The sequence below is a fragment of the Oenanthe melanoleuca genome, chromosome 5 (assembly GCF_029582105.1).
Source record: "Oenanthe melanoleuca isolate GR-GAL-2019-014 chromosome 5, OMel1.0, whole genome shotgun sequence".
Classification (NCBI taxonomy): domain Eukaryota; kingdom Metazoa; phylum Chordata; class Aves; order Passeriformes; family Muscicapidae; genus Oenanthe; species Oenanthe melanoleuca.
Window position 1 is genome coordinate 9,979,659 of NC_079339.1, and position 24,090 is coordinate 10,003,748.

Genomic DNA, 24,090 nt, shown 5'->3' on the forward strand with positions numbered 1-24,090 from the left:
TGTTGCTGTTGGAGATGCTCTGATAAATTCCCGTCTGAGATTGGGTCTGAGGTGAATACTGGGTCCTTGTTGTGGGCATAAAGTTTTCCATACAAAGTGTAGGTCCTGGAAGAATTCCTTTCTTTAGTACACCATTACCTTGACATGCCTTAACAGTGCTGGGTTAGGTTTGGACTTAATCTTCAAGGTCTTTTTCATCCTAGACAATCTTACATTTCTGTCTTTATCAGGAGAGTGTCTGTCTCACTGTGCTAGAGCACTTTTCCATAAAAATACACCCTCCTGGCAAACTTCCCTGTGTTCCCCAGGACTGACTGGAATTGGCCCCTAAACACTCACCTTCCACACAGTAAATCATGTCCAGTTGTGTTTTAACCCGTACATTGTGGTTGGGAACCTTTGGTGAGGCTGCACCCTTGTGATCTGGCCACTCTCTGCCCAGGATTTGGTATGATCTAATTTCCAGAAGGATTTAAGTGTCGTTAAAACTGTGGCAGCATGTGCAGGGTGGGCTCAGAGCTGTCACAGCAGAAATGAGAGATGTCCTTTCCTCTGGAAGCTCTGCATCTCATTAACTTCTACTTCCAGACGTCTAATTCTAGACCTTTTTTAAAGTGGACCATGGATGGCCTAGGCAGAGAGGAAAAGTTTTCCTCTATCTTGTCAATACACTCATTTATGTTTTTTTAAATTGCCATAACTTGATGAAAGGCAAAGCCAAGTGCAGTAATTATTTATCTGAAGAGAACTTGATGTATTTCCAGTGAGTGGCTGGGAACTTAAAGTTCATCCAGTTCTATCCCCTGCCATGGACAGGGACACCTTCCACTGTCCCAGGTTGTTCCAAGCCCTGACCGAGCTGGCCTTGGACGGTTCCAGGGATCCAGGAGCAGCCTCAGCTTCTCTGGGCAACCTGAGGCCAATCCCCAGGACTGATTTCTTCCCAATATCCTATCTAAATCTCCCCTTTTCCAGGTCAGAGCCATTATCCCTTATCCAAAGTCCATCTCTGTAGGCACTAGAAGGGGCTTTAAGGGTTCCCTGGAGCCTTCTCTTTTCCAGGCTGAACAATCCCAGCTCTCTCAGCCTTTCCTCATCTTCAATCCCTCTAATTCTTACGAAGGACGCAGCCAGCCCTAATAGGACGTTTTGTTGGGATTCCAGAGGAGGTTGAGATTAAAAGGGATTTGTTCCCAGTGTCACAGCTGGAGGCTCTGCAGCAGAGCCGTGCTCTAAGGAAAGGAGGTAAGCCAGGCTGTCCCATGGAGAGGCACCACAGGAAGCAGGATACTGGGTGAGACCCTTCAATCCCTTGGGACTGTGTCCTGGCTGTGACCCCGAAATTCCTTGGGACACTATCCTGGGTGACCCTTAGATCCCTCGTGACACTTCCTCCTGGCTGCAGCCCGTGGTGTCTTTGGGACACTGTCTTTGTCTTGTGACCCTAAATCCCTCAGGATGCAGTCCTGTCTGTTCGGGGGGCCACCTCCACTCTTCCTTCTCCCCATAAGGATCGAAAGGAGAGGCGGGAGGGAGAGGTACCCTTGGAAGTGCCGAGGAACAAAGAAAAATTTTGGGTGGGAGGGAAAAAGTTTTGATTCCCGACGAGGATGGGATTCGAACCCACGCGTGCAGAGCACAATGGATTAGCAGTCCATCGCCTTAACCACTCGGCCACCTCGTCACATCGGCTGCTGCTGAACCGGATCTATAAGGAAGTGTACAGCCCCTACCGTCTCCTCCCACCGGCCGCTCCCCTGCGCGGCAGCGCCGCTTACGCGGCCCTGCACAGGCACAGAGCTGAGTGAGGCCACCGCGCTGCGACCGAGCACCCCGCAGAGCCCGTGCAGTACCGCGCCACCCCCATCACCGCCCCGGCGGGCGTGCGGGCCGCGGGAGACACCGAAATGGCAGCAACGAGGCGACCTGTGGAGGCCGCCATGTTGTACGGCACAAGGGGGCGCCATGTTGTACGGAGCTGGGGGCAGCAGTCCTGCACGGCGCCAATGTGTCGTCACGGGCGCGGGGCGGGCCGTTGGATTTGAACGGGGCGGCGGCGCCGGGGAGCGGGAACCTGGAGCAGGGACCCGGAAACCGGGATTCGGGAGCGGGGGGGGCCCGGAGCTGGAGGTAAGAGCGGCCGAGGGGCCCCCGCGGAGGAGGAGGCGGCGCCGGGGCAGCGCGGGAGCGGCGGCCGCTGCCGGGGCCCGGGGCGGGAGCGCGGGAGAAGGCGGGGGGAGAAGGTCGGCGCTGCCCCGGGAGCGGCCTCGGGAGCGGCTGGATGGAAGGAGGGCTGAGGCGGTGCCGGCTGCCGTGGGCGCGGAGCGTGTGGGGAGCCCCCCGGTAAGGGCGGCGCGGATCCAGCCGAGGTAATTCCCGTCTGGGGAAGGTTAACGTGGTGTAATTAGTGACGGGGGTGATTAATGCGGGGGTTGTGATCCATGAGCGATAAAGCGACGGCTCGGGGACAAAAAGAGGCGGAAAAAAGGGATTATATCGACTAATCCTAGCGGGGAAAAGGCCGAGGAGGGCGGGATGGGCGGCAGGGATGGACTGAGGTGCTGTGGAGCGATTCCCGTGCTCGCAGAGTCGGACGGGGGATAAAACGGGAGATGTTGATCAGCACAAGGACTCAGCTCGTCCCTCAAGGATTGTGGAGGACTTCCAAACAGGATTGGAGAAGAGCAGTTAAGGAAGGTGGTTGGGAAGGGATTTTGGATGAATATCCCCAATAGCAGAGTGATCAGGGCTTTTATGGCTCCAGGCTTATCTCCCACAGATCTTCCCTTCTTCGTGTGTTCAGCCTGGCCGAGAGTGGGTTTAGATGGGATATTGGGAATAAATTAGTCCCTGTATTGGGAAAATTAATTCACGACGCTGGAGGTTTATGTCCAAAAGGAGACGCAGGAGTCTCGTATTTATTCATGAATAAAGGGAGAGGCCGTGGGGCATTTTCCATGGGGTCTCTCAAATTACTGGGGGATGCAGCCTCCTTTTTTATCCTAATTTACTTTTCTCCGTTGGCTGAGGTACTTGAGAGATACAGACTTCCCGAATTGCCTAACACAGACCCTCTTCTAATGTGCCTCCCTCCCGTGCCCTCTTTTTCTTTGTGTCATTGTTCTTTTCCCTCAAGTCCAGGAATTTAGCGGGGCCTTGGATAAGCAACAGTTTATGTCCATTTAAGTAATGTTGTCCTGTTCATTAACTCCCCCATTAGTCTCTGGCTTAGGCAGACTCATAGTTTGTAAAAATACATTCCTCTTACTACTTTCAGGAGGGTTTTAAGAAAACTGAGCCATGCTCTTCTGTTTGTATCTAGAGAAGGAACAGTAACAACAGGCACAAGGTGAAATATCAGAAATTCAGTTTAGAGCGAGAGAGAAAATGTCTTGGATGTGTGAGAGCAAACATTGTCTTGGATAAAGTTTGATCTCATTTATCCCCCAGCATTTACCAGAGTCTTAACTTTAAATAAAAGATCAGTTAACCAGTAATAGTTGAATTGTTAGCACAGCTGGTTTTTAAATATGATATACAATAGGAAATCTATGTCTAGTGTGAATATAACAGGAGAACATCGACTTGAGAGGTGTGTTGTACTTCAGAGAATTTCTGTGACTAGAGAAGGGTGGAGAGGAAAAAACACAGCATCAAAAAGCTAATTGCCAGTTGTGGGTTTATGCAGTTTTCCTACTGAGGCTCATTAATTGTTTTGAATTTTGGTGCTGTATTCTATAGGAAAAGCACATCCTTCAGCAATGGACAAGATTTACACAGACCCTAACATGGAAAAGTGAGTTGAAACCCTCTAAGAATTTCACTGTGGTATAAATATTATAAATATTGCTCTTTTTAGAGGCAAAACTTTTCATAATGCAACATCCCTTGAATGAAATGTGTTATCCATTGTGGAGAAGACCAGGGAGTTTCTTTGGTGTTTGGTGAGGGGATTTCATGGTGATGGACTGTCAGGAGATGAACTGACTATGGGATTGGGGGTGCCATTTGCTGAGTTTTCCAAAGTTTATTCTGGCAACCAGTGCTGAATTGATCAATCTGTTCCAAGCACGTTGTTTATTTAATTTCACACTTGTAAAAGTAACAGAGAAATCAATTTATTAACCTCAAAACCGTGGCAGGACCATTCAGGAAACATACCTTGGTGCAATTTTGTGCCTTCATACTGATGCCTGGAAATAGAATACAAACTTTTCCAGGCTATACAATGATAATATGAAAGCAAACCTTTACTTGAAAGCTTTCAGGTATACAATATGGCAAAAAACAGTGCTCAGAATTTGATCCTTACAGTTGATGGGATTGGGCAATTAGAATATCTGGCCAATGTTGTCCAATGAGGGGAGCAGTTGGTTCGGTATAAGGTCTTCCCTGGGTTCTGCCCTCCTCCCCTACCTTTATTATACCAGTGATTACGTGGTGCAAAATAAAATATCCTTGGAGAAGTAACAGGCAAGACTAAAAAAGAATTATAGGAATGTGTCAATAAGTGCCTGTTCTCAGTAGAAAAGAAAGGTGGGAAAGTAGTGGAAGTTACACTGAGGCATTTAACAGTCTACAGAACTACAAATACATGAAGAAGACATAAAAGCTGAAAACTTCAGGTATTGATACCTGTTTCCCTTTTTCCCCTACAGTGATAACACAGAACACATTAGAGGGAAGCGTCTGTCCTCTGTGAGTAACCTGCAACATTCCTTGAAATAAAACTGTGTGAGGGGGGAAAGGAGCCAAGGGAAGCTGAAAAAGGGACTTGCTTGCTCCTGGGAGTTGAAGAAAAGCATTCCAAAAGAGCCTGTTACACTGAGAGGATTCATTGGGGCACTGCTGGCTCTTAGACACTCTCTTCAGCCAAGAAACCAGCTCTTGGAGCTGCAGCTGAACTCTGTGCTATTGTCATTTCTTTCAGATTTTAAAGGCTCCACGAAATCCTCTCGATGATCTGGGAAATGGGAATGAAATTACCCAGGTAGGTCTGTCAAGCCCTTTCCTACCAATCCTCCTCCGTGTTTTGTCATTGGAATAACAAGGGTGCTTTTAATGCACCATTTTTGATAACAGTATTCACACACCACTTTTGTTTGGGTTTGTGTTTCTTGGAGAGCTGTGCAAACCCGTTGTGTTTGTGGTTTTTTTTGGCAGGACATCCACACGGAGAGACGCAGGAGGAGCTCGCGCAGGGTCAGCTTCGCCAACACCATCGAGTGAGGGAGCTGAGGGGTGCACACCTCCCCCCTTCCTTAGCCAAAAAATGCAGGGAGTAATCCTTCCCCCTGGAGTGTCCTCACTGGGCAGTCACAAAGGACTGCAAGCAGCAGGAAGATTGTTTTATTGAGTTGGGTTGAACCCCTGAGAGCCATTATTCAATTTTCTCTTCCCCGCTGAAAAAAAACGCCCAGTTCAGTGAAATTAATAGAGTTAGGAATTTTTGTTTTCCATACATACATCTTAAATGTCATAATCTTCTCCCTGGAAAATACAGCTGGGTTCAGTACTCTTCTGGCTTTTCATACCTCTTTTTAGAACATGCAGAAAATATTTAAACTAGTGCTGGTTTTTTTTTTTTTAATTTGCTTTTAGAGATGTTTTTGTGTTTTTTAAAAACTGGTGGTTTTGTTCTCAGCTGCAGAGTCTTCCAAAGAGATCTTAAGAGCAGCACATCAGAGACAAAAAATACAGGTAGAACTCCTTTTTCTTTTTCTGATAAAGTCATTTTCCTTTTCCCAGACTATTAGCAACAAGATTTTAGCTTGAATTTAAGAAATCAGAACTTTTCTGTTTGGGGAAGGAACAATGTGGTAAGCTCTTCATTCTGGCGTGGCTGAAAAGTCCTTAGTCACAGAGTTTTTTCCACAAGAAGACACATCAAGAGTGAGAACTTCAGAACATTGTTTTCTGTGGACTTCACTCTTGTCTCAATGTTTTATTGAGTCAGAATCGTGTGGCTTGAGCAAAACCTTTAAGATAATCAAATAACAATGTGATAATGCTTCTCACATTGTAATGTTGTAATTTTCTTATGTTTAGGGTGTTCAGCAGATGGGAAGGATGATACCTTGACTGATGAGTAAGTATCATGTCTGATAGATATTTGTTGTTATTCAGTGTTTATTACCAAACATTTTCCTCAGAAAAAGCTAAAGCTTTAGTCTGGCCTCAAAGTTCTTGTAGATAAAACACAGTGGTGGGATCTGTGAAATTAAAATGACTTGGTAATAAAATAACAGATAAGACACTTTGTATGTGAGAAGGGGAGTTTCACAGATCCATAGATTCTATGAAAAATAAAGAATTCATCTTTTCTTGTCATTCAAAAATTAAAATGTTGCTGTATGTTGAACAGTGGTTTGTGGTATAACCAATAGTTTCATGGGAAAAATAAGATTGTGACTCAAATTAGAATATATTGAAGGCAAATAAGCAGTGTCTGATATCTGCTGCCCAGACCCACATGAGCTGTGCCACAGAATAATTCTCTGCCTCTTCAGTTTATTGATCAAGGCTTCTCTTTGAAACCTTTTAACAAACTCAGTCCCACCTTTTGTAGGAATGAAGACCCTGGGGCTGTTTCATGTGAGATCACTGGTGAGTTTGAAAAGAGATTTAACAACTAAATGACTCTGTTCATTTAAAGCTACTGATTATGTTTGAGAAATTTTAATGTGCAATCTCCCTGCCTTGGGAGAACTCTCTCTGGATGGGCTTTGTCCCTTGAAGTTGTTTACAAGGATCCTTTTATGGAAGTCTGGGTGGCCCTTGGAAGGAGCAACAAAAATATTTTTCAGAATATATTTGGGTTTAATTGTATTTATTTACTCAGCACATCGAGCTTCAGCTCAGTGAATAAAATAATAAGCATACAGCACAAAAACTGGAGTATTCCCTCTCTTTCCACAGGGATGAGCACTTTGCTTCATGCCCCCATCCAGGCCTTGGGGCAGCAGACTGAGGTATGTGAAAGCTTTAATTTTTTGAAAATACCAGTGTCCAAAATACATCACAAGAATTTTGTAGTAAAGATTTAAAATATTAACTGCCTAAAAAAAAAAAAAAAAAAGCCTTTGTATTCACATAAAGTTCTCTTGAAAGTGAATATTCTGTATTTTGAAGCATGTCCTAATCTGATAGGTGTTAGACTGCAACATAAATAACTCTTGCTTCTGAAATTCCTTTATAACTTCTAGTAATGAACTGGTTCCTCCATTCTTGTCTTCTTTGCAAGCCTTCATGAGCCTCACTTACTTTTTTTTACTAATACAAGTTTTCAAGACAAGTATAATAATCACAATTATTCATATGATCACAGTTGTGTTATGCAAAAGTAAGGCAAACTAACCAGTGGGGCAAAATACAAATTCTTTAAATATTTTATTTAACTAGTTACTTTCTAATTCTGCCCTTAATTCTCTGCTAGATGCAACAACCAGTTCCTATCTTCTTTGATCATCTGCTTTAGCAGCCACATTTGGAATGTGCTCACAAGTATTGTTGTTTAAATTCAAATAACCACATATTCCATGTTTGTGTAACAGTAATAGGTTTAAAGCTAATCTGCTTTTTAAGGTCCCATATGTTACAGAAGTTTCATTCTGTAATTTGCCAAAATCTTGCTCTAACTTTAAGACTACATTTTTCTTCCCAGAAATTAAGAATATAGTTTCTATTATTATTATAAATATGTAATTATTTATAATTTTCATCTAGATCTTGTCTGTGCTGTGTTTAATGTGTGGTTGCTTGTTTTACCTGCATGTGGTGAACTCAGGGTTCAATTCCTTCCACTCTGAGTGCAGTCTAGGCCACCTGGGGGACTTGATATTTGACTTGGATATTATTGGTCCCTTCCACTTCTCTGGATTGGTCCAAGCTCCAGGTTCTATGAACACCAGATCTTCTGGTTTGAAAGGAGGTACGGGCGAGTCTGGTCCCAATTTGTTGGTAACAAGAGTTAATTTTAGTTAATTTTAATACTAATATATTAATATGTAGGCTTCCCTTGCCTTGTTGGTGTGGCATGGGAAAGTTTCTGGCCATCTAGGGAAGGTACCAAAATACTAAAAGGTAGCAGCCCCTCATTCTGCCTGGGCAGTTCTGCAAATTTAGTTTGCCAATAATTACCTGATGAATTCCTGTTTTCCTAGCCTTGGAGGTGGCCTTCCTTCCTTGACATTATTTTGCAAAACAAATTACTTATTTTTCAGTAACTTGTCTTAATTTCTGTCATTTTTGTGCTTACTATATTCCTTTATAAGTTAGTTACTATATTTTATATTTCCTGAAGTGTTTCTTGATGGTTTTATTTCTGTTATACATTAATTTGGGGGTACAATTGCTCACCTACATGAGTTTACTAATCATTTGCTGGGATTTTCTGTAGCTTCCAGTGGTGAGGTTAACTGCCTGTCCTGATTTGGTTTTTGTTCCCAGACATTCAACTTTTTGCTTCCCAAGCTTCTTTTTTTCCTGCAATATCTCAAAACTGAAATATCTTACTGCTTCTTTGCATATTTGTGCCATTTGCTTTGGCACCCTGTATCCAGATTGTTCTTACAGTAGCATTGAAACATTTGCTTTTAGTCTTGATTGCTGGCAGAATACTGTACAATTTTATGTGCTGTCTAGAGTGTGTACAGATTAGCTGCCACTGGATGAATATCAGGAACTTTTCATTTCTGTAACCTTAAATCTTTTACTAATCTATAACTGATAATATCGATGTGTTATATCCTGATTCATATTCTTTCAATATTCTAAAATTTTTTATAAGTTTCTCCAACTTCTTGCCTCAGACTAAATAGGATATTGGTTTTGCTTTACCAATCTGGCTTCAGGTTTGAGAGTAATCCTCACCAATTTTGGCCATAACATAAAAATTTTTGCCTTGATGGCTTTTGATTCTGGTGTTTCAAAATATTTCCCCATCCTAGAAAGTTATTTGAGCATCCAATTTTCCCAATGAATCTCTCCCCAACAAGGGGATTGAGCATTAAGGAGTATCCATACTGGAGCTTCCCCCCAGCAATAATGTAACCAGGGCTCAACTGAGGATGATCCCCTCTTCCTTTAGGGTTTTTTTTCATTATCACTTAAGGTCTGGATGCCTTGAAAAACCTGGTTTAGGTTCTTTGTTTGATTTGCCTGGCTTGGGGACACTCCCTTTTCACCGTCTCCTTTCTTTGCAAATTGCCAAATACATTTCAGCTATCAACTCTCACAACACAAAGTGCCAAATACATTTCAGACTCTAATTATCACAATACAAATTGCCAGTTCTACTTCAGCCACTAATTAATACAAATTACTAAAGTATACTTTAGTCACCAATTATTACAATAATCAACCAATTGTTTCTGAGTGAGGGAGGTCCTGATTCCTAATTATTGTTTCAAGCACTTTAACTACTCTGTCTGGATTTTCCCTTTAAACTCTTGCCACCTTTCTCCATGACATTAAATCCACTATTAAAAACAAGTTTTCTTTAAAAACTGGACCATAATTCCCAACCATCTGCTGGAGGGGAGCCATCAGAACTTCCCTGGCATCTCCCCCAGCATCTCCTTGCTGCCTTCTAGTGCATCCTGCAATTTGACCAAAATCCTCCTATCTCCTAGAACGTTCTAGTCACTTTTCCAAGGCTCATTTCTGTGTCTAACCACATTCCTTGTGATTCATGATTCACCCCCTTTATTCTTTGCCTCAGAGCAACCGTCAGCTCTAAATCATCCTCCTCTTCTTCTCACCTGTACTTTGAGCACCTGTGTCCCATGCTGCACACAAAACAATACCTCTTTCAACCCTTTGCCTTTCTTTTCCTTTTCAAGTGTACAAGGAATTTCATCCCACTTATTTTCCATTCTACAAAACAACATTAATTGCAATATATATTATACTGCAAGGTTCCATCCTTAGGCCACTTCTCTTCATCTTCCAGTGTGTAAAGTGGCCACCACTGATTACAAACTTCCCTAAGTTTTCCAGTTCTCCTTACACAATGGGCATTCAGCAGTTCCATAGGCTTGTAGTTTTTGTAGAGCATTGTGAAAACTCACCAGGCGCAGACAATTTATCATCTGGTAACAAATATATTCATTATGCTTGATAAAATACAATGTATCTAATTGCAATTTCCCCCCACAGCTATAAAATTGTAAGTGCTTTCTGTTAAAGAAACTAAAATTTCCGTTATCAGTGGTGAAAAAGTCTTTTGAAACATCTAGCATGGTGCTGCTGCTTTTGGCAGGTGGAAAATAAACTGGTGGAAATAAAAGGTGGAAATCATGTTGAAGAGAAATAGAAAATACTGATCCTTAAGCCTCAGTAATTGGTCTGTGCTTGCTAAGATGTGGCTAGATGTGAGGTGTAAGATGACACATTGTTTCATTAAAAGCCATTTAAATATTATATATTTGCATAATTTAGTTACTGTCCTCAAATATGTTATGCTTATCAGAGAGGCCTGAAATTAACAGGCTGTTGTTTTTTTAAAAAAAGACTTATAAGAGATAAAACCTTAGGATTTTACATTAGTTAACATTAGCTGAGTTCTGTTTTAAATAGAATAAACCATGGATTATTTGTTTTCAGTGTCAGTCACTAAATTCTCCTATTTTTTTGTTTTTCAGTGGCATGATGTGGACCATGGGGCTCCAAGGACGGACAGGATGGACACCACCCTCCTCTTCTCGGAGGAGAACGAGATGGAGATGACAGCCAGTCACACAGCCGTGATCTCACGGAACCTCAGAGCCCCCCAGCCTGACAGAACCGAGAAAATCGACTTCAACTCCTTCTTGGCTAAGCTCAACCCCAGCCAGGGGAAGGCAGAAACCAGCAAGGAGCTGAGTTTGCTCTCTGACCCCACAAACCATCCGGGCCCCTCTTCGGAACAGAAGGAAGAAGCCACTACTGTGAAAAAAATAGATTTTGGTGAATTTCTGCTGAGGCTGAAGTCAAACAATCCTGCTGAGACACCTGACAATGACAGTGTTTTCTGTGCCCCTTCCCAAGGCTCGGGAGACCTGACACAACTGTCTGGGGAATTTGGGTATTCCCACGAGCTGCCAGACACCTGCAATGTGACAAAAGTGTTCCGGGGCCGGGAAGGTGGGATGGAGATGACAAAATGTGAGGCAGCTGATGTTAAAATTCCATTTGCTGGCGTCAGGGAGGCTCCACCAGAGCAGTGGGAATGTGCAGATGTCACCCAGGCGTTTGCAGACGAGGGCATGGACGTGACAACCAGTCACACTGCAAAGGTGTCCTTTGCTCTCTCCACTGTTGGGAACCAAAGTCTCAACTTCCCAAAGGATTTCCCACCCACAGAGATAGATAGCTCTGTGTTCAGGAGAGCATCTAATCACAACTTAAATGTTCAGCAGGACCCTCAGCTTTGTGCAGACACAAAAACAGCAAATGCTGAAGGCAGAGGAGACCCCTCAGTGCTGCGAGCTGGGAAACAGGAGGGCAGGGCATTGACTGCCATCCAGGGATCTGTTTCATCCGAGACCGTCTTCAGAGGGGACAAAACTGTTGTGTTTTCCAAGTGTGATGACATGGAAATGACTGGGAATTACACAGACATCATCTATATGGCCAGCACCACAGAAGAGGACAGTTCATGCCATAAAGCCTGTGTAAAGCCAGTGAGCACCAACCCTCCACTCACAGGGAGCAGATCCCCGGCATATGGCAGCATCCCAAAGGGTCTGGCACCTGGAGATAATCCTGCTGCTGGGCCCTGTAAAATCAGTGCACTTGAACTGTCTTCAGCCTCAAGTGGACACATGGAAAACGTGTCCCAGGCTCGTGGTCCTGCTGCAGCCAGCACTGGGTTTGGCTCACATACGCAGTCGGTGGCTGGCAGTGTTCTGAAGAGCAGGTTTGATCCCTCTGCAAACCCCCAGCTTGTTTTTTCAGGTGAGAAGACAGTAATATTCGCAGGAGAAGACATGGACTTGGCTAAAACCTGTGTTAAGGATGGTGGAATAAGTGTTGATAATGAACATGACACTGTAGTGTTCACCTCTGTGACCTGCAAGCCTCATTTCCTGGGTAACAGATCCATGTCTTCCAATGTAACTGAGCAGGAAGAAATGGAAATAACAAGATGCCACACTGTTTTCTTTGATGGCCAAAGCAGTGGGATAACAGCAGAACCAAAACAAATGCCCTGTAAAACCATTCCAAGAAAGAACCAGAACAAAATTGTCACTGAGGGTGACATATCTGCATATTCTGTAGATATGGACAAGGAAAATGTTTATGTGAGGAATATTGATGGGAATATTAAAAAGAGCCAACCTATTGAAAGGAGTGCTCAAGATACTCAGGTGATAATGGCTGATGAGAAGCTTGGAAAAACCAACTTCCAGGCAAGTGATCTGAATTCCTGTGCCAAGAACACGTCTTTGTTACAAGAGCAAAACAGAGGAGTCCCCAAGAATGTTGTCACTAACACCAGTGCATCCCTGTTCCTGCAAAGCCAAGGAGTTGTATCACAGCCTCTGGAAAAAAGCCTTTCAGATTTCTGCACAAATGACACAACACACATGTTTCTAGGTGATCAAAGCATGGACATAACCAAAGCTCATCCTGCTGCCTTTGAGATTGCTCCTGTTAACACTGAACAAGAATCCAGTAATTATAATCAAAATGCTGCACTATCCAAGCAGCTGCAAAACCAGCCCTTCCCATTTTCCAGTCATCCTGGCGTGGATATTGTGAGTCAAACTGCAGCAATGGAATGTGAGGACTTGAAAATGAACACCAGTAAGCAAATTGTTACTGCTTTGGCTCCAAGTGGTTCATTTTCTTTCAGTAACAATCCTGCTCCCTCTGGAATGAGAGGAAATCAACAGTTTGGAACAGGAATAGGAATAAATGCAGACAGCCAAAACTCAGAGAGGCAAGAGGAACCTGTGAGAGCACTAAGCAAAACATTGCCAGCCGAAGGAGACTCTGACAGACATTTTTCCATGGGTGAAACATGTTCTTCAAGAGAGGATTTTAAAACTGCTCCCTCAGCTCATGGGCTGCTCCAGAGGGGTGAGGAAGAACCAGTGTGGGCCAGGACATCTGAGGCACCCAAGGGAAGTTCCCAGCTGTCTGTCTTTGGAGAAAAGTCTGTTGAGCATCCCTGTGGTGAAAACATGGACACGACTGGCAGGTGTGTGGTAATGGTTCCAGATAACACCATCAACGTTTTGTCACAAAGCAAAGCAGCACCTGGATGCTTTGATCAAGGTGGGAATGAAACAGTGTCCTTACAAAAAGAGGCCACGATGACAATGCCAGTGGAGCGGGGTGGGTGGGAGGCTGCAGGTGGCAGAACCATCAGTTTTGCTCCAGCTGAGGATATGGAGATCACCACCACTCACCCAGCACAGCAGAGACAGCCCATCCTAGCCATTCCTGCTGACAAAACCATCGTGTTTGCCCAAGGCCAGGAGGACATGGACATCACTGCATCCCACACCGTTGCTGTCAGTAAGAACATCCATGGGTTTGAGAGCCAGCAGCCACCACAGGACGTGCATGGTGGTTTGGTGCCCTGCAGAGGCGAAATGGATTCCTCACAGTATGCCACAGAACCTAAGGATAAGCCCAGCATTCCCTCTTCTGCTTCCTCAGACTCAGCATTTCCTAGTGAGAAAGGAGCTACCCAGGTTCCCAGTGGCACAAAAACTAATTCCATTTATTCTGTCTCTCTTCAGGAAAGTCCTGTGTGTGTGGGAGCACAGGATCATGACCTTCCCACAGATAATTCAGTCCTTGTAAGCAGGGAGCAGGATGTCACACCACCAGAAAAACTGCAATCAAAGGGAGTATCTTTCGAGTTCCAAAGTGAGGGCCCTGTGGATCACAGGGAAGAAAGTGGCAGTTTGGGATCCTGTGTTGCCTTTCCCATGCAGGGATCAAATCCTTGGAAGGATCATCCAGATGCCCCTGGTACTCAGAGAAACCAGTTAGTGGAAGAGGATTCACCTCACTGTGGAGATTCAGATTTGGGCTTGGCTGGAGCAAACCTCCTTCCAGCTGCTAACAAGGAATCCAAGAAAAATGAGGAGCTGTCAGCTGAAGGGGAGGTGCCTCCAAAAGACTTTCAAATAAACTCTGAACAAACTAGGCAACCTTTGATCAGTGATGGTTCAGGGGATCAGGCACATCCAACTCTTGCACCAGAAGCCTCACGTACTTTAGGTATTTGTTCAAAAGTGCTAGATATGACAAGGAAATCTGTTTCTGTTTCCAAAACTGCTTCTTCTGACCAATTGCCCAGTTTCTCAGCTCAGCCAGAGGATACCCTGAGGTTGGGAGAAAACACTGCCAGTGAAGCAAATAACTTACTTGATACCAAAAAGCAGGAGAACACAGGTCTGGAATCTGGAGCTGATCCCATAGGAATGGCACCTAAGGATAAATATCCAGGAATAAATATCCCTCTGGGTATTTTCCAGCCTAAATTACCAAACAAGAGGAATCGTGTTTCCAGTGCACAAGACATAAATACAAAATCAGACAGAGTAGAAGCCCCAGCTCCAACAAACACCAGTGAAACCCCAGGTAACAAGTCCAGCAGGCAGAACTTCAGTCCTTTTCAGTTCATAGCAGAAGAATTTCTCCCTGTGTGCCTGGAGGAAATGGATTCCAATGAATCTGTCAGCTCTGAACTCATGGAAAACGCTTGGGATGATAAAAATAAAAACCAAATCCCCCACTCTGAAAAGGATCCATTTGAAGAGACAAGAACTTGCAACATGAAAAGAGCTTTAGGACACACTGAGGAGGATCTACAAAGCCCAAAGAAGGCCAAGAGGGATCGAGATGTGGATGCTGGGGCCTCTCAAAACTTGGAGGTGAGCTTGGTCCCTCACTGTAAGGATACAGGAGCACCACCAGGGCTTAAGTTTCGGGGGTGTAAGTGGATCTCTTAGTAGGTTTTCTTGTTTTTCATAATCACCAGTTTGCTGTAATTTTCCTGTGTCATTCCCTGTGATTTTCATTGTTTTGCCAAGTTAGAAGAATCAGGTTGATGTGTGCAACAGTTCTGTACCAGGCAAAACAGGCAGAATGAGAGATTTGCCAATTTTAAACCAATCTCTGCGTAGTATCCCTTTAATCCTTTCAAAACACAGCTACAATAAACCATTGATCCAGTTAGGTTGTTTTATATAACTATATTAATTTATTTTTTAAAAAAATTGTTAATATTAGGTGACTTTTGATCTTGTGTCTCAGGACCAAGCAGAAGTTGATGCAGCTGGAGAACCTCTAAATCTCTCAGCTAAAAGTCCTGTGTGTCCTCAGGCCAGCACCAGCAGCTCCCTGGATTCTGTGAAGGCTGACGTAGAGTCAACAAGTAAGAGACCATTTGGGATAAGAGTCCCAAACCTTGTGTTCTTTCCCTGTGAGAATGTTACTAACTCCACCAATACCTGCCCCTTTCTGTTTTGTTTGCCAGTCCAGCGCAGCAGTCAGATGCAGTCCCAGCTCCTCACAGACAGCATTTGTGAAGAAAATTTATGGGAGGTATGGACAGGGCTGGAAGACAGCAACTTCCTGTCCTAACAGGAAAAAAAACTCCTATGTTTATACAGCTTTGAGCATTTTGTCTTGAAAAATGGACTTACCTGTATGTTTTTCCTCAAATGTACAGAAATTTCAGAGTGGTACTATCACAGTTGGGGAGTTTTTTAGCCTCCTTCAAGTCCATGTCGTGATTCAGAAGCCCCGGCACAGCCAGCTTCCAGCCAGTGTGAGTGGAACAATATAATTGACCTTAAGTAACACTCCTTTGTTGGTTTGGGTTTTAATTTTTAGCAACTCGTCTTTAAACACAAACCAGAACAGATTTCCATCTCCTCACCAAAAACCATATATTCAGGATTATTGTTCTTGGATAAATATGCTAATTCTTGCTTTTTAAATTTGTTTTAAGGACAATAGATTTTAAAGAATTAAAAGCTCAGTCTGACCTTTTCACTTTATCTTCTCACTGAGTCCATCAGCCACTACTGCCTGCAGCTACTCTGAGCTCCTTTCCTGTTCTATTCTCTCCTTTAGAAATGCTTCACCATGATATTGCTACTCTTTTATTTCCACCTGAAGAAAGGAGGAGAAATACAGAAGTCTGCCTTCTAAATCCCTTCCATTTTTTATTTAAAATGCTCTCCCAGCTTAATTACACTTTACAAGTTTATTCATACTGAGTTGTCTTTAAATATTCATCAGGCTTAATAACGCTGCTACTGTGGACTATAGTGTTGGTAAAAAAGACACCAGCCCCACAAGCCTCTGAAAACTTTCTTTGGAGGAGTGCAAGTAATTAATGTCAGTTATTTAAGAGCTTTACTACACAGGGAGCTTGCTGAAATATCCTCCTTATATTTATTTGAGGAATAAAGCTCCATAAGGCTTCCCTAAGGCTTGGGTACTTTGATTATGAATTAAGCATAACTTTGAATGAAGCATTGTTTTATTGGGGAGCACTCTTGTTATCTGCATAACATGTACATGTTTTCAAATCTTTATCTAAAAGGGAGACCTCTTTCAGTAATACTTAATTTCACTTTTTTGAGCTCTAATGATGAGGCACATATCCCAAAAGGAAGCCTGTGCTCTGGTATGAGGAAACACAAGGCGTGAAAGGAGAATTGAAATGATTGGAAGTTGCTATTTCTGAAAAAGATGGATTTTTTTTTTCTTCCTACTTTTCCCTGTGTTTTTCCTCAGTGTGCAGTCAGTGCACCTCCCACTGCAGAGGCTCTCATCTACAGCCAGTACGTTCACCGGCCCAAGCTGAGGATTTATGAGGAGGATTGCCAGGACCTGTGTCAGAAAATTGAGGAGTGAGTGATTTTCCAGTCACACAGTTTATCAGTAATTCCATTTTTTCAGCTCTGGGTGCATGGAAATGGTCTGAAGACAGTTAGTACATTACATACAGGAAAAGTAAAAATATAGTTAATAGTTTATTACAGATTTAGAAATGAATTGTATAAATATCACTGTGCTGTTTTATGTGACCAGTGAAATTGCTGCAAGACTTTAAACTTTTTTTTTCCCCCATGTTTCAGGTTAAAACCACATGTGACTGTCCTGGATCAGCCCCTGGTGAATGTGATCAGGAGTTTGTGGGAAGTAATGAGAACCTGCACTGATGAAGAGGTAATGCATGGACAGAATGTTTGCATGTAATGAAGAAGGGAGATTAATTTATTTATTCACATCAAATAAGAACCAGAATGGTCACAAAATAACATCAGGTGAAACAAGGCAAGATATTTTCTCAATGGAAAACTGCTGAGAACTTCCAGTGTTCCAGTCAGGAGAATGCAAGGAAATGTGTCCTTTGGAATATATTGAAGGCGGAATGAAATGACCCACAGCTACTGCATAGAAAACCTAGAAAATTTATAAGAAATTATAGAAAATTTATATTAAAACCCCACAAGAACTGAGAAGATGGATCAATGGATTTTGTTTTCTGTGGTTTTAATTCTTTCAAGAATAAAGATCTATTCCTTGAAAATAAAGAGTCTAAATTGATTAGAGACACAGCATTTTTCATAATCCATCATTAGTTTGGCATAGGATATCACTGAGATTGAGTGCTGAGATGAGTCAGAAAGGATAATATTTCCATTCACTTTCTCTTCTGTATTTCCTATTCATCACAGCTGAGCATGTTTGGAGCAGAACTGAACAAGATGAAATCCTGTTTCACCAAGGAAGCTAAAATCTTGTCTCACAATGAGAAGGAGACATTGTACAGGAAACTGCTGCAGAGTGCTGAGGTGAGGAGCCACAGGGCTGCAGGCATTTACCTTTAAAAAAATCACTTCTACCACATTTCTTGTCTTTCAATGTGTGGGAGCTTAATTATTATAAGTGCACTCTCAAGTACTCTCATGAAGTTTCTTTCTTATAAGTGCACTTCCCTTTTATTTGTATGCAAATATAACATTGGGACAGTGACTTTCCTGCAGTTACACTGTAGGAACCTTCTGCCTAAGAGTTTTAGTGATGAACAGAGTGAAAAATGAGAGTATTAAAGGAAACACCACCAAAAATGACCTCTTTATACTGTAGCAATACCAGAGTTAGTAAGCAGGTAAGTAGTAGTAGCAAGTATTTAGGAACAAATTCTTCCCTGTGGGGGTGCTTAGGCCCTGGCACAGGTTTGCCCAGAGAAGCTGTAGCTGCCCCTGGATCCCTGGAAGTGTCCAAGGCCAGGTTGGATGGGGCTTGGAGCAAGAAGGGATAGTGGAAATTGTCCTTACCTATGGTAGGGATTGGAATTGGATGGTCTTTAAAATACTTTCCAATCCAAACCATTCTGGGGTCCTCTGATAAATAACAACGAAGTGCACAAGCAATACATTGTGACAGGAATCAAAGATGTGTATGTATTAAAGCTCTAGATTCAGTAAACATTTAGTAATTTCTTATTATTGGTTATTCCATGGTTTGTCAGTTGCCTTTTCAGTAGCTGCTTTAATTAATTACCAAGCAAAGAGCCCCATGGTGATCCCAGAAGAAAATTTCAACTTTTAAAATAATATCGCTGACTCAAGTACAATTTTTCCATCTTAGGAGCAATACAAAAAGCTCCAATCAAGAATACAAAAGGTGGATGACTGGATGAAGGAGGCAGAGAGCTCCGTGGTTACTCTGGAATCAGGTATGTGTTTCCAGAGAGGTGGCCAATATGCTGCTTTCTCTTTTTTTTTGCAGAGCTGCTGTTTAAAAGGTCAGTTCAGGATTCTGTGTTTGTGGTTGTTTGATACAAGCTGCAGTCAGAACTTGGCATTGCTGTGTAATGATGCTCTGTAGTTCCAATTATTTTTCTCCAGCATCTTGAGTAGAAATCAAATTGCACAGAAGCAGTGCAACAAAATGAGTTTTGCTTGTGGTTATCACTTTTTGAGGTTTTTGGTAGATAATTTTCTATGGTTTTGTGGGGTTTTTTTTAGTTAACTTGGAAGTGCTGAGATTTCTAGAGCCCACAAACAAACAAAAGTGACTCCAAGTATTGAGTCTGAGAGTTCTGCACACACCTAACACTTCTTTTCCACAGATTCCTTTTGGGATGAAGAGGAAGCTGGCTGCAGTGCTGGAACAGCAGGAGGGCAGAACATACAGGAAGGTAATGGAAGCAGCTGAATGCACTTCTTGCCAGGTGTTCTAGAACCTGGAGATGGTGATACTCAGCCCCCACCCTGATGCATTAACTCTGAGAGGGATGTAGATACTGCTTCATGTCTTTCCTGCATTGCACATAGCTAATTACATGGGTGTTAAAGAATGAAAAGGACTGTTTTTTCCCTGGAAAAAGGGAATTTAGAACTTGCTACCTGAAGAATGTGTGCTGGTTGTCATATTCAGCATTTTATTGTCCAATAATTATAACCTTTAACTCCGTAAGAACAATGAGTGCACAGCAAATTAGGGCTGCCAGTGCTGCTCTTTCATTTTTTTCATTTTCTCCCATTTTTTCTCTTTGCTTCAGAATTGCAAAGCATCACAGCCCAAGAAGAGGAACTTCTGAGGTAAGATGTCAGACGATTTCAGAATCAGGTGCACACTGAGATTTTAGAGAGTTGGTCTGTTTTTAACTGTGCCACATCCCATGAGATTGGTTTATCCTTGCAGAGAACTGTCAGAGATGGATGCTGAGGATGAGCTTGATTTGGCTGAGATGGAGAAGCTCAAGAAGAATGAAAGGGCCTGCCTGGAAATCCTGAAGAAATATGAGTAAGAAAAAACTTCCAGGTTTTATTTTTTAATAGCTATTTCTGGGGACTTATATTTGTAGATGAATGCGTTGGATTTGGTTTTCCTTGTTATTTGATGTGGGAAATCTTGGAATGCCCATCTCCTTGCAGCCTAAGGTAGGCAACAGAATCTTGGAGAACTTCCATGTGTGAGGTAGTTATTCCATTAGCAGCTTTGCAGTGGTACTCTGTGTTCAGGGTTTCTACATCCAACTCTCCTTCAATCACCAAATTGACATTTAGATAAAATTTATAGTAATATGATTGCACTCCCAGCAGATTTTTTAATATTCTGTTGGAATGACACTCTGTTTTGCTTTAGAAAATTTCATTGCTGTATAATGTTTTAAGAGCTGCAAGTGCATTTAATACACTGATGTGTGTCCCTCAGGAAGTTGTTTGGGTTGGTTGGTTGAAACTTGCACTGATGGTGAGATTTTTTTTCCCCTTTTCAGCTTCACTGAGTGGGAGTTGGTGGAATGGAGTGAGCAGCAAGCTGTCTTTAATTTTCTCTATGATTCTGTGACACTCACAGTCGTGTTTGGACCCCCAATAGGTGAGTCACAAAATTGGTAGGTTTGTGTTTTATGAATATGCAATGTTAGAGAATAGAAACCTAAAATGTCCATATTTGTAAAGATCTACTGAAAGGAAGTAGGAAATAGAAAATATACTACAGTGTGTAACCTGAGAGAAGTGGCTTTAAATACGTTTTTCATATGAAAATTGATGTAATGCATGGCTGCTTCTGGAGATGGAGGGCTGTAACTCCAGGACCAAGCATGGAAATAGCTTTTAACTTTTTTTAATAGCTTTTAACTTTTCTTTAACTCTCTTTCTCAGATGGTGAATTTTTTGCCGCACGTCCTTCCAGAAGCATCGTTAGCCTGGACTTTGAATCTTTCCTGGATGGTGAGATTGTGTGAAATATTGTGAAAGTAGCAGCCCTGCTTTTTTTTTGTTGGGAAGACTAAATGCGTGCTTGATCTTCTAATGCTTTATGAAATGGCTTTTCAAAGCTTTCTGGGGTTTGATTTTTTTTTGTTTTGTTTTTTTTTTTTTGTGTGTGTTGCAGAGGAACAAGCTCCACCCTCCTCGTGTTTAGTCCAAAAACTCATCTTCCAGTTTATTGAAAGTCGGGGAAGCTGGCAGGAAAAGTGTCCCACACTGTGCAACTTGCCTCAGGTAACATTCCAGGGAAACTTAGAAGACTCTGGGAAAAAAAATCCAATTATTATTTTCTGCAACAGAGAAAACAGAGCTGAGCTGAGAACCAAATCATCTTAGTGAAAGCTTCAGGAATGCAAACCAAAATCTGCTTCAGGAATATTCTGAGGTGTGAGGGGAAATACCTGTCTCTGAAGGCAGGATCCTGGAAGCTGAAGTTTATTAAAAAACCTCTTATTTTTTGCCTGAAGAAAAAGAAAAATTGAGCTGAAGGCCATTCTGCCTGCTAAAAATGTATGTTTAAATTGCCCAGCCAAACTTTTGTGTTCCTGCATGGCTGTTGGCAAAGCTGAAAGGACAAATTTAAAGCAAAAAAATGTACATTTGTTGTACTTGTACAATTTCATTTTTCCATCCAGACTGAGGTAGGGTTTATTTTTTGTACTTTCTAGGATGAGCTGTGTGTTCTAGCATCACATAGTCACCCCCTGAGTGCTGATGTTGCTTTTCTGATTGCCCCCCCAGGCTCTCTTTGACATCTCCTTGGTGGTGAATCGCTGCAAAATCTTGGGAGAGGAGTTGGAATTTCTGCAGAGGTGGGGTGCAAAATTCCATCTCCTGGAGACAGATATCAAAGGCACAGAGTGAGTAAATTCAGATAGTCATGATGGGATTGTTGGGGTGCCCTGTGCAGGGCCAGGAGCTGGACTTTGATGATCTTTGTGTGGGTCCCTTCTGACTCAGGATGTTCCGTGATTCTGTAAGATGGAGTTCACAGAAGCCTTAAGAGGGAGTTTCTAGATAATCAGAAGCAAAACTCTGAAATAGTTTCAATTTGGTTTTCTTAAAAGTGACATATTATGCAGCCATTTTTAAGAACAATTTAATTTATTTTCATACACTTGCACTGTAGTGTCCCAGTGTATGGAAATTAGGCTGTTCATGGATTCATTGTGTTTATGGCTGTCAGACAGCCTCTCCTTCCTTGCTGTTTTCCTGCTTGACTTGCCTTTTTTAAATATTTAGGCTAAATTGTAGCAATGCAAAGGAAACAGAGCCAAGAGTTTACCTGTGGCTTAGGACTTTATTTCCTTTCATCTTGTGTGTTTTCCTCAGCCAAGCAGAATCAGTCATGGAAGGAGGGATGCACTGAAACTGAAGTTTGCTTTCTTTGCTTTCCATTTTCCCTTGCTACTTCCCAATTTTGTGGCATGTCCCAGTGGTACAGCACAAATACAGTTTCACCTCATCCTTCCATTATTGATGAATATCTTTAATTAATAAGTGCCCAGTTACTGACTTGCTCAGCCCACCTTGGTGCTGTTCCAGAGGTTATTCTAATTTTGTAGCTCCTTTTGCAAGAATGCCAAAAATCCCATGGAACTGGAGGCAAATCAGTCCTACCTAAAGCATTAGAAAACCCTAACTGCCTGTGAATGTTTTATGTTAATTAGAAATCATATTTTTTATCTCTATTCTCCCATAATTTCTGGATGGTTCTGTGAATTATGTGTACATTAGCTTTTTCTGTGGGGGAAGTTGGGGGTTTGTATTCTGAAGTGTTGATAAAGTGTGAAAGGGCCTTTTTTTATTTTATTCCTGAAGTTCCTGTGGGTCTGTGCTGGAGCTCTAGAAGTTACTGTGCTTGTTGCATCAGTGACATCACTTATTTCTGCTCCTGGCACTAATTGCAAGGTGGAAGCAGCCCATTTGAATGTTTTGCATGGATCTTTGTGTTTATTTCCACAGGGTGAAGCTTCTGTTCTCCTCTTCGGTGGCTTTTGCAAAGTTTGAGTTGACTCTGGCTCTCTCTCATGATTATCCATCTGCTGTACTTCCCTTTGGGGTCCAAACCCACATTGGGAATATCGGGTGAGCTGCCAAAGCGCCGCTACATGTGACTCCATTCCAAAGGAGGGATGGGGGATTGAATCCTTGGGATCCTCTCCAACATGTGATAATTTTATCTTCCCCAGGGAAAAGGAAATTGCTGCTGTTCTCTCCAGAGTTCCAGCTGGACACCACTATCTGCAGAGAATAGTCATCTCCATCCATCAGAATCTGCTCCAGGGTCCCAGATGATCTGCTCCATCCACAGGCAGGACTGAAGCAGTCAAAATGGGTAGTCTGTGAGTTTAGTCTTATGAGAATTCCAGCTGTGTCTCCCTGAAACAGGAATGCTGTCACCCACTCAGCTCTAGTATTCCTGCCTGTTTAGTATCCTTGTGGCTTAGACCAAGTAGAATGTTTGGTGTAGGCTACAAGTTTTACAAAAGCAGGGTGTCTAAAGAGAAGAAGGAAATTCCTAGATCCCTTGTAAATTCAAGGTGCCTTTTATCTTCTGTGAGTCACTGGTGGTCATTCCTGGCACACAGTCATGATTGGATACTCATTCCAAGCATGGATATTCTTCTGCCATTGCCCATAAATTTTGTCACTTACAGAGCTCTTTGACAAAGCAATGATGAGTGTGCTCTAAATTATTACAACTGGAATTTACTTTTGCTGTTATTTCACTACCACGTACAGTTTAACAGATCCCACCACATCTGGTGTTTATCCATTGCCTGGCACCTCTCCCAGGCCAGACACTATATCCCAGCATCTAATTAATTAACCAGTTAACCTATAGCAATTAACCCCAGTCACCAAAGTCAGAAACATTTTTGGAATTAAGGCTAAAAATCCCTGTGCTTGCCCACAGACTTTGGGATGCAGCAGCCTCAAAGCCATCACTGTGATTCTCTGGCTGAATTTCCTTCTTTGCCTTAGTCCAGCACTATCTCTGGGTGCTGGGGCGCTGTCTCAGTTTGGAATGCCATGGAATTTCAGCAAGGAGACTGAACTCCTTAAACCTGGGAGTATCTGTGGGCTCTAGCCTGGTTTTGTGTATAATTTTGTGTATTATGTGAGTCTTGCTGTTGGAACTTGCCCTGACTGTGTTGCTGAGCCAAAGCACCAACCCTGGCTCAGCTCTCAGTTCTGCAGCTGCAAATCTTTGTGCCCTGTAAAATATGTTGAATTTAAAAATGTTTTCCTGTATTGTAGTGTTTATATATTTTGTCTTTTTATGGAGTTTGTGTCTGTTTGAAAAGTGGAAGTTTAATAAAGATTGGATTTATCACTC

General features: G+C 42.5%; 1 protein-coding gene and 1 non-coding gene across 2 annotated transcripts; one reads left to right on the forward strand and one right to left on the reverse strand.

The window, feature by feature from the left end:
- Positions 1–1,602: 1,602 nt before the first annotated feature.
- On the reverse strand, positions 1,603–1,684 carry TRNAS-GCU (transfer RNA serine (anticodon GCU)). The gene has a single exon. It is a non-coding gene; the product is annotated as a tRNA-Ser (tRNA).
- Positions 1,685–1,907: 223 nt separating this feature from the next.
- Positions 1,908–24,090, forward strand: KNL1 (kinetochore scaffold 1). The gene is given in 29 exon segments (XM_056494105.1): positions 1,908–1,992; positions 1,995–2,057; positions 2,060–2,109; positions 2,112–2,130; positions 3,742–3,796; positions 4,659–4,698; positions 4,931–4,990; positions 5,164–5,225; positions 5,645–5,700; positions 6,049–6,088; positions 6,569–6,606; positions 6,919–6,971; positions 10,644–14,876; positions 15,259–15,379; positions 15,482–15,549; positions 15,677–15,775; positions 16,753–16,868; positions 17,097–17,187; positions 17,700–17,816; positions 18,616–18,703; positions 19,100–19,168; positions 19,532–19,571; positions 19,675–19,776; positions 20,252–20,352; positions 20,640–20,708; positions 20,872–20,981; positions 21,489–21,607; positions 22,713–22,835; positions 22,940–24,090. Coding segments are annotated over 29 exon segments (6,393 nt in total). The 3' UTR covers positions 23,046–24,090.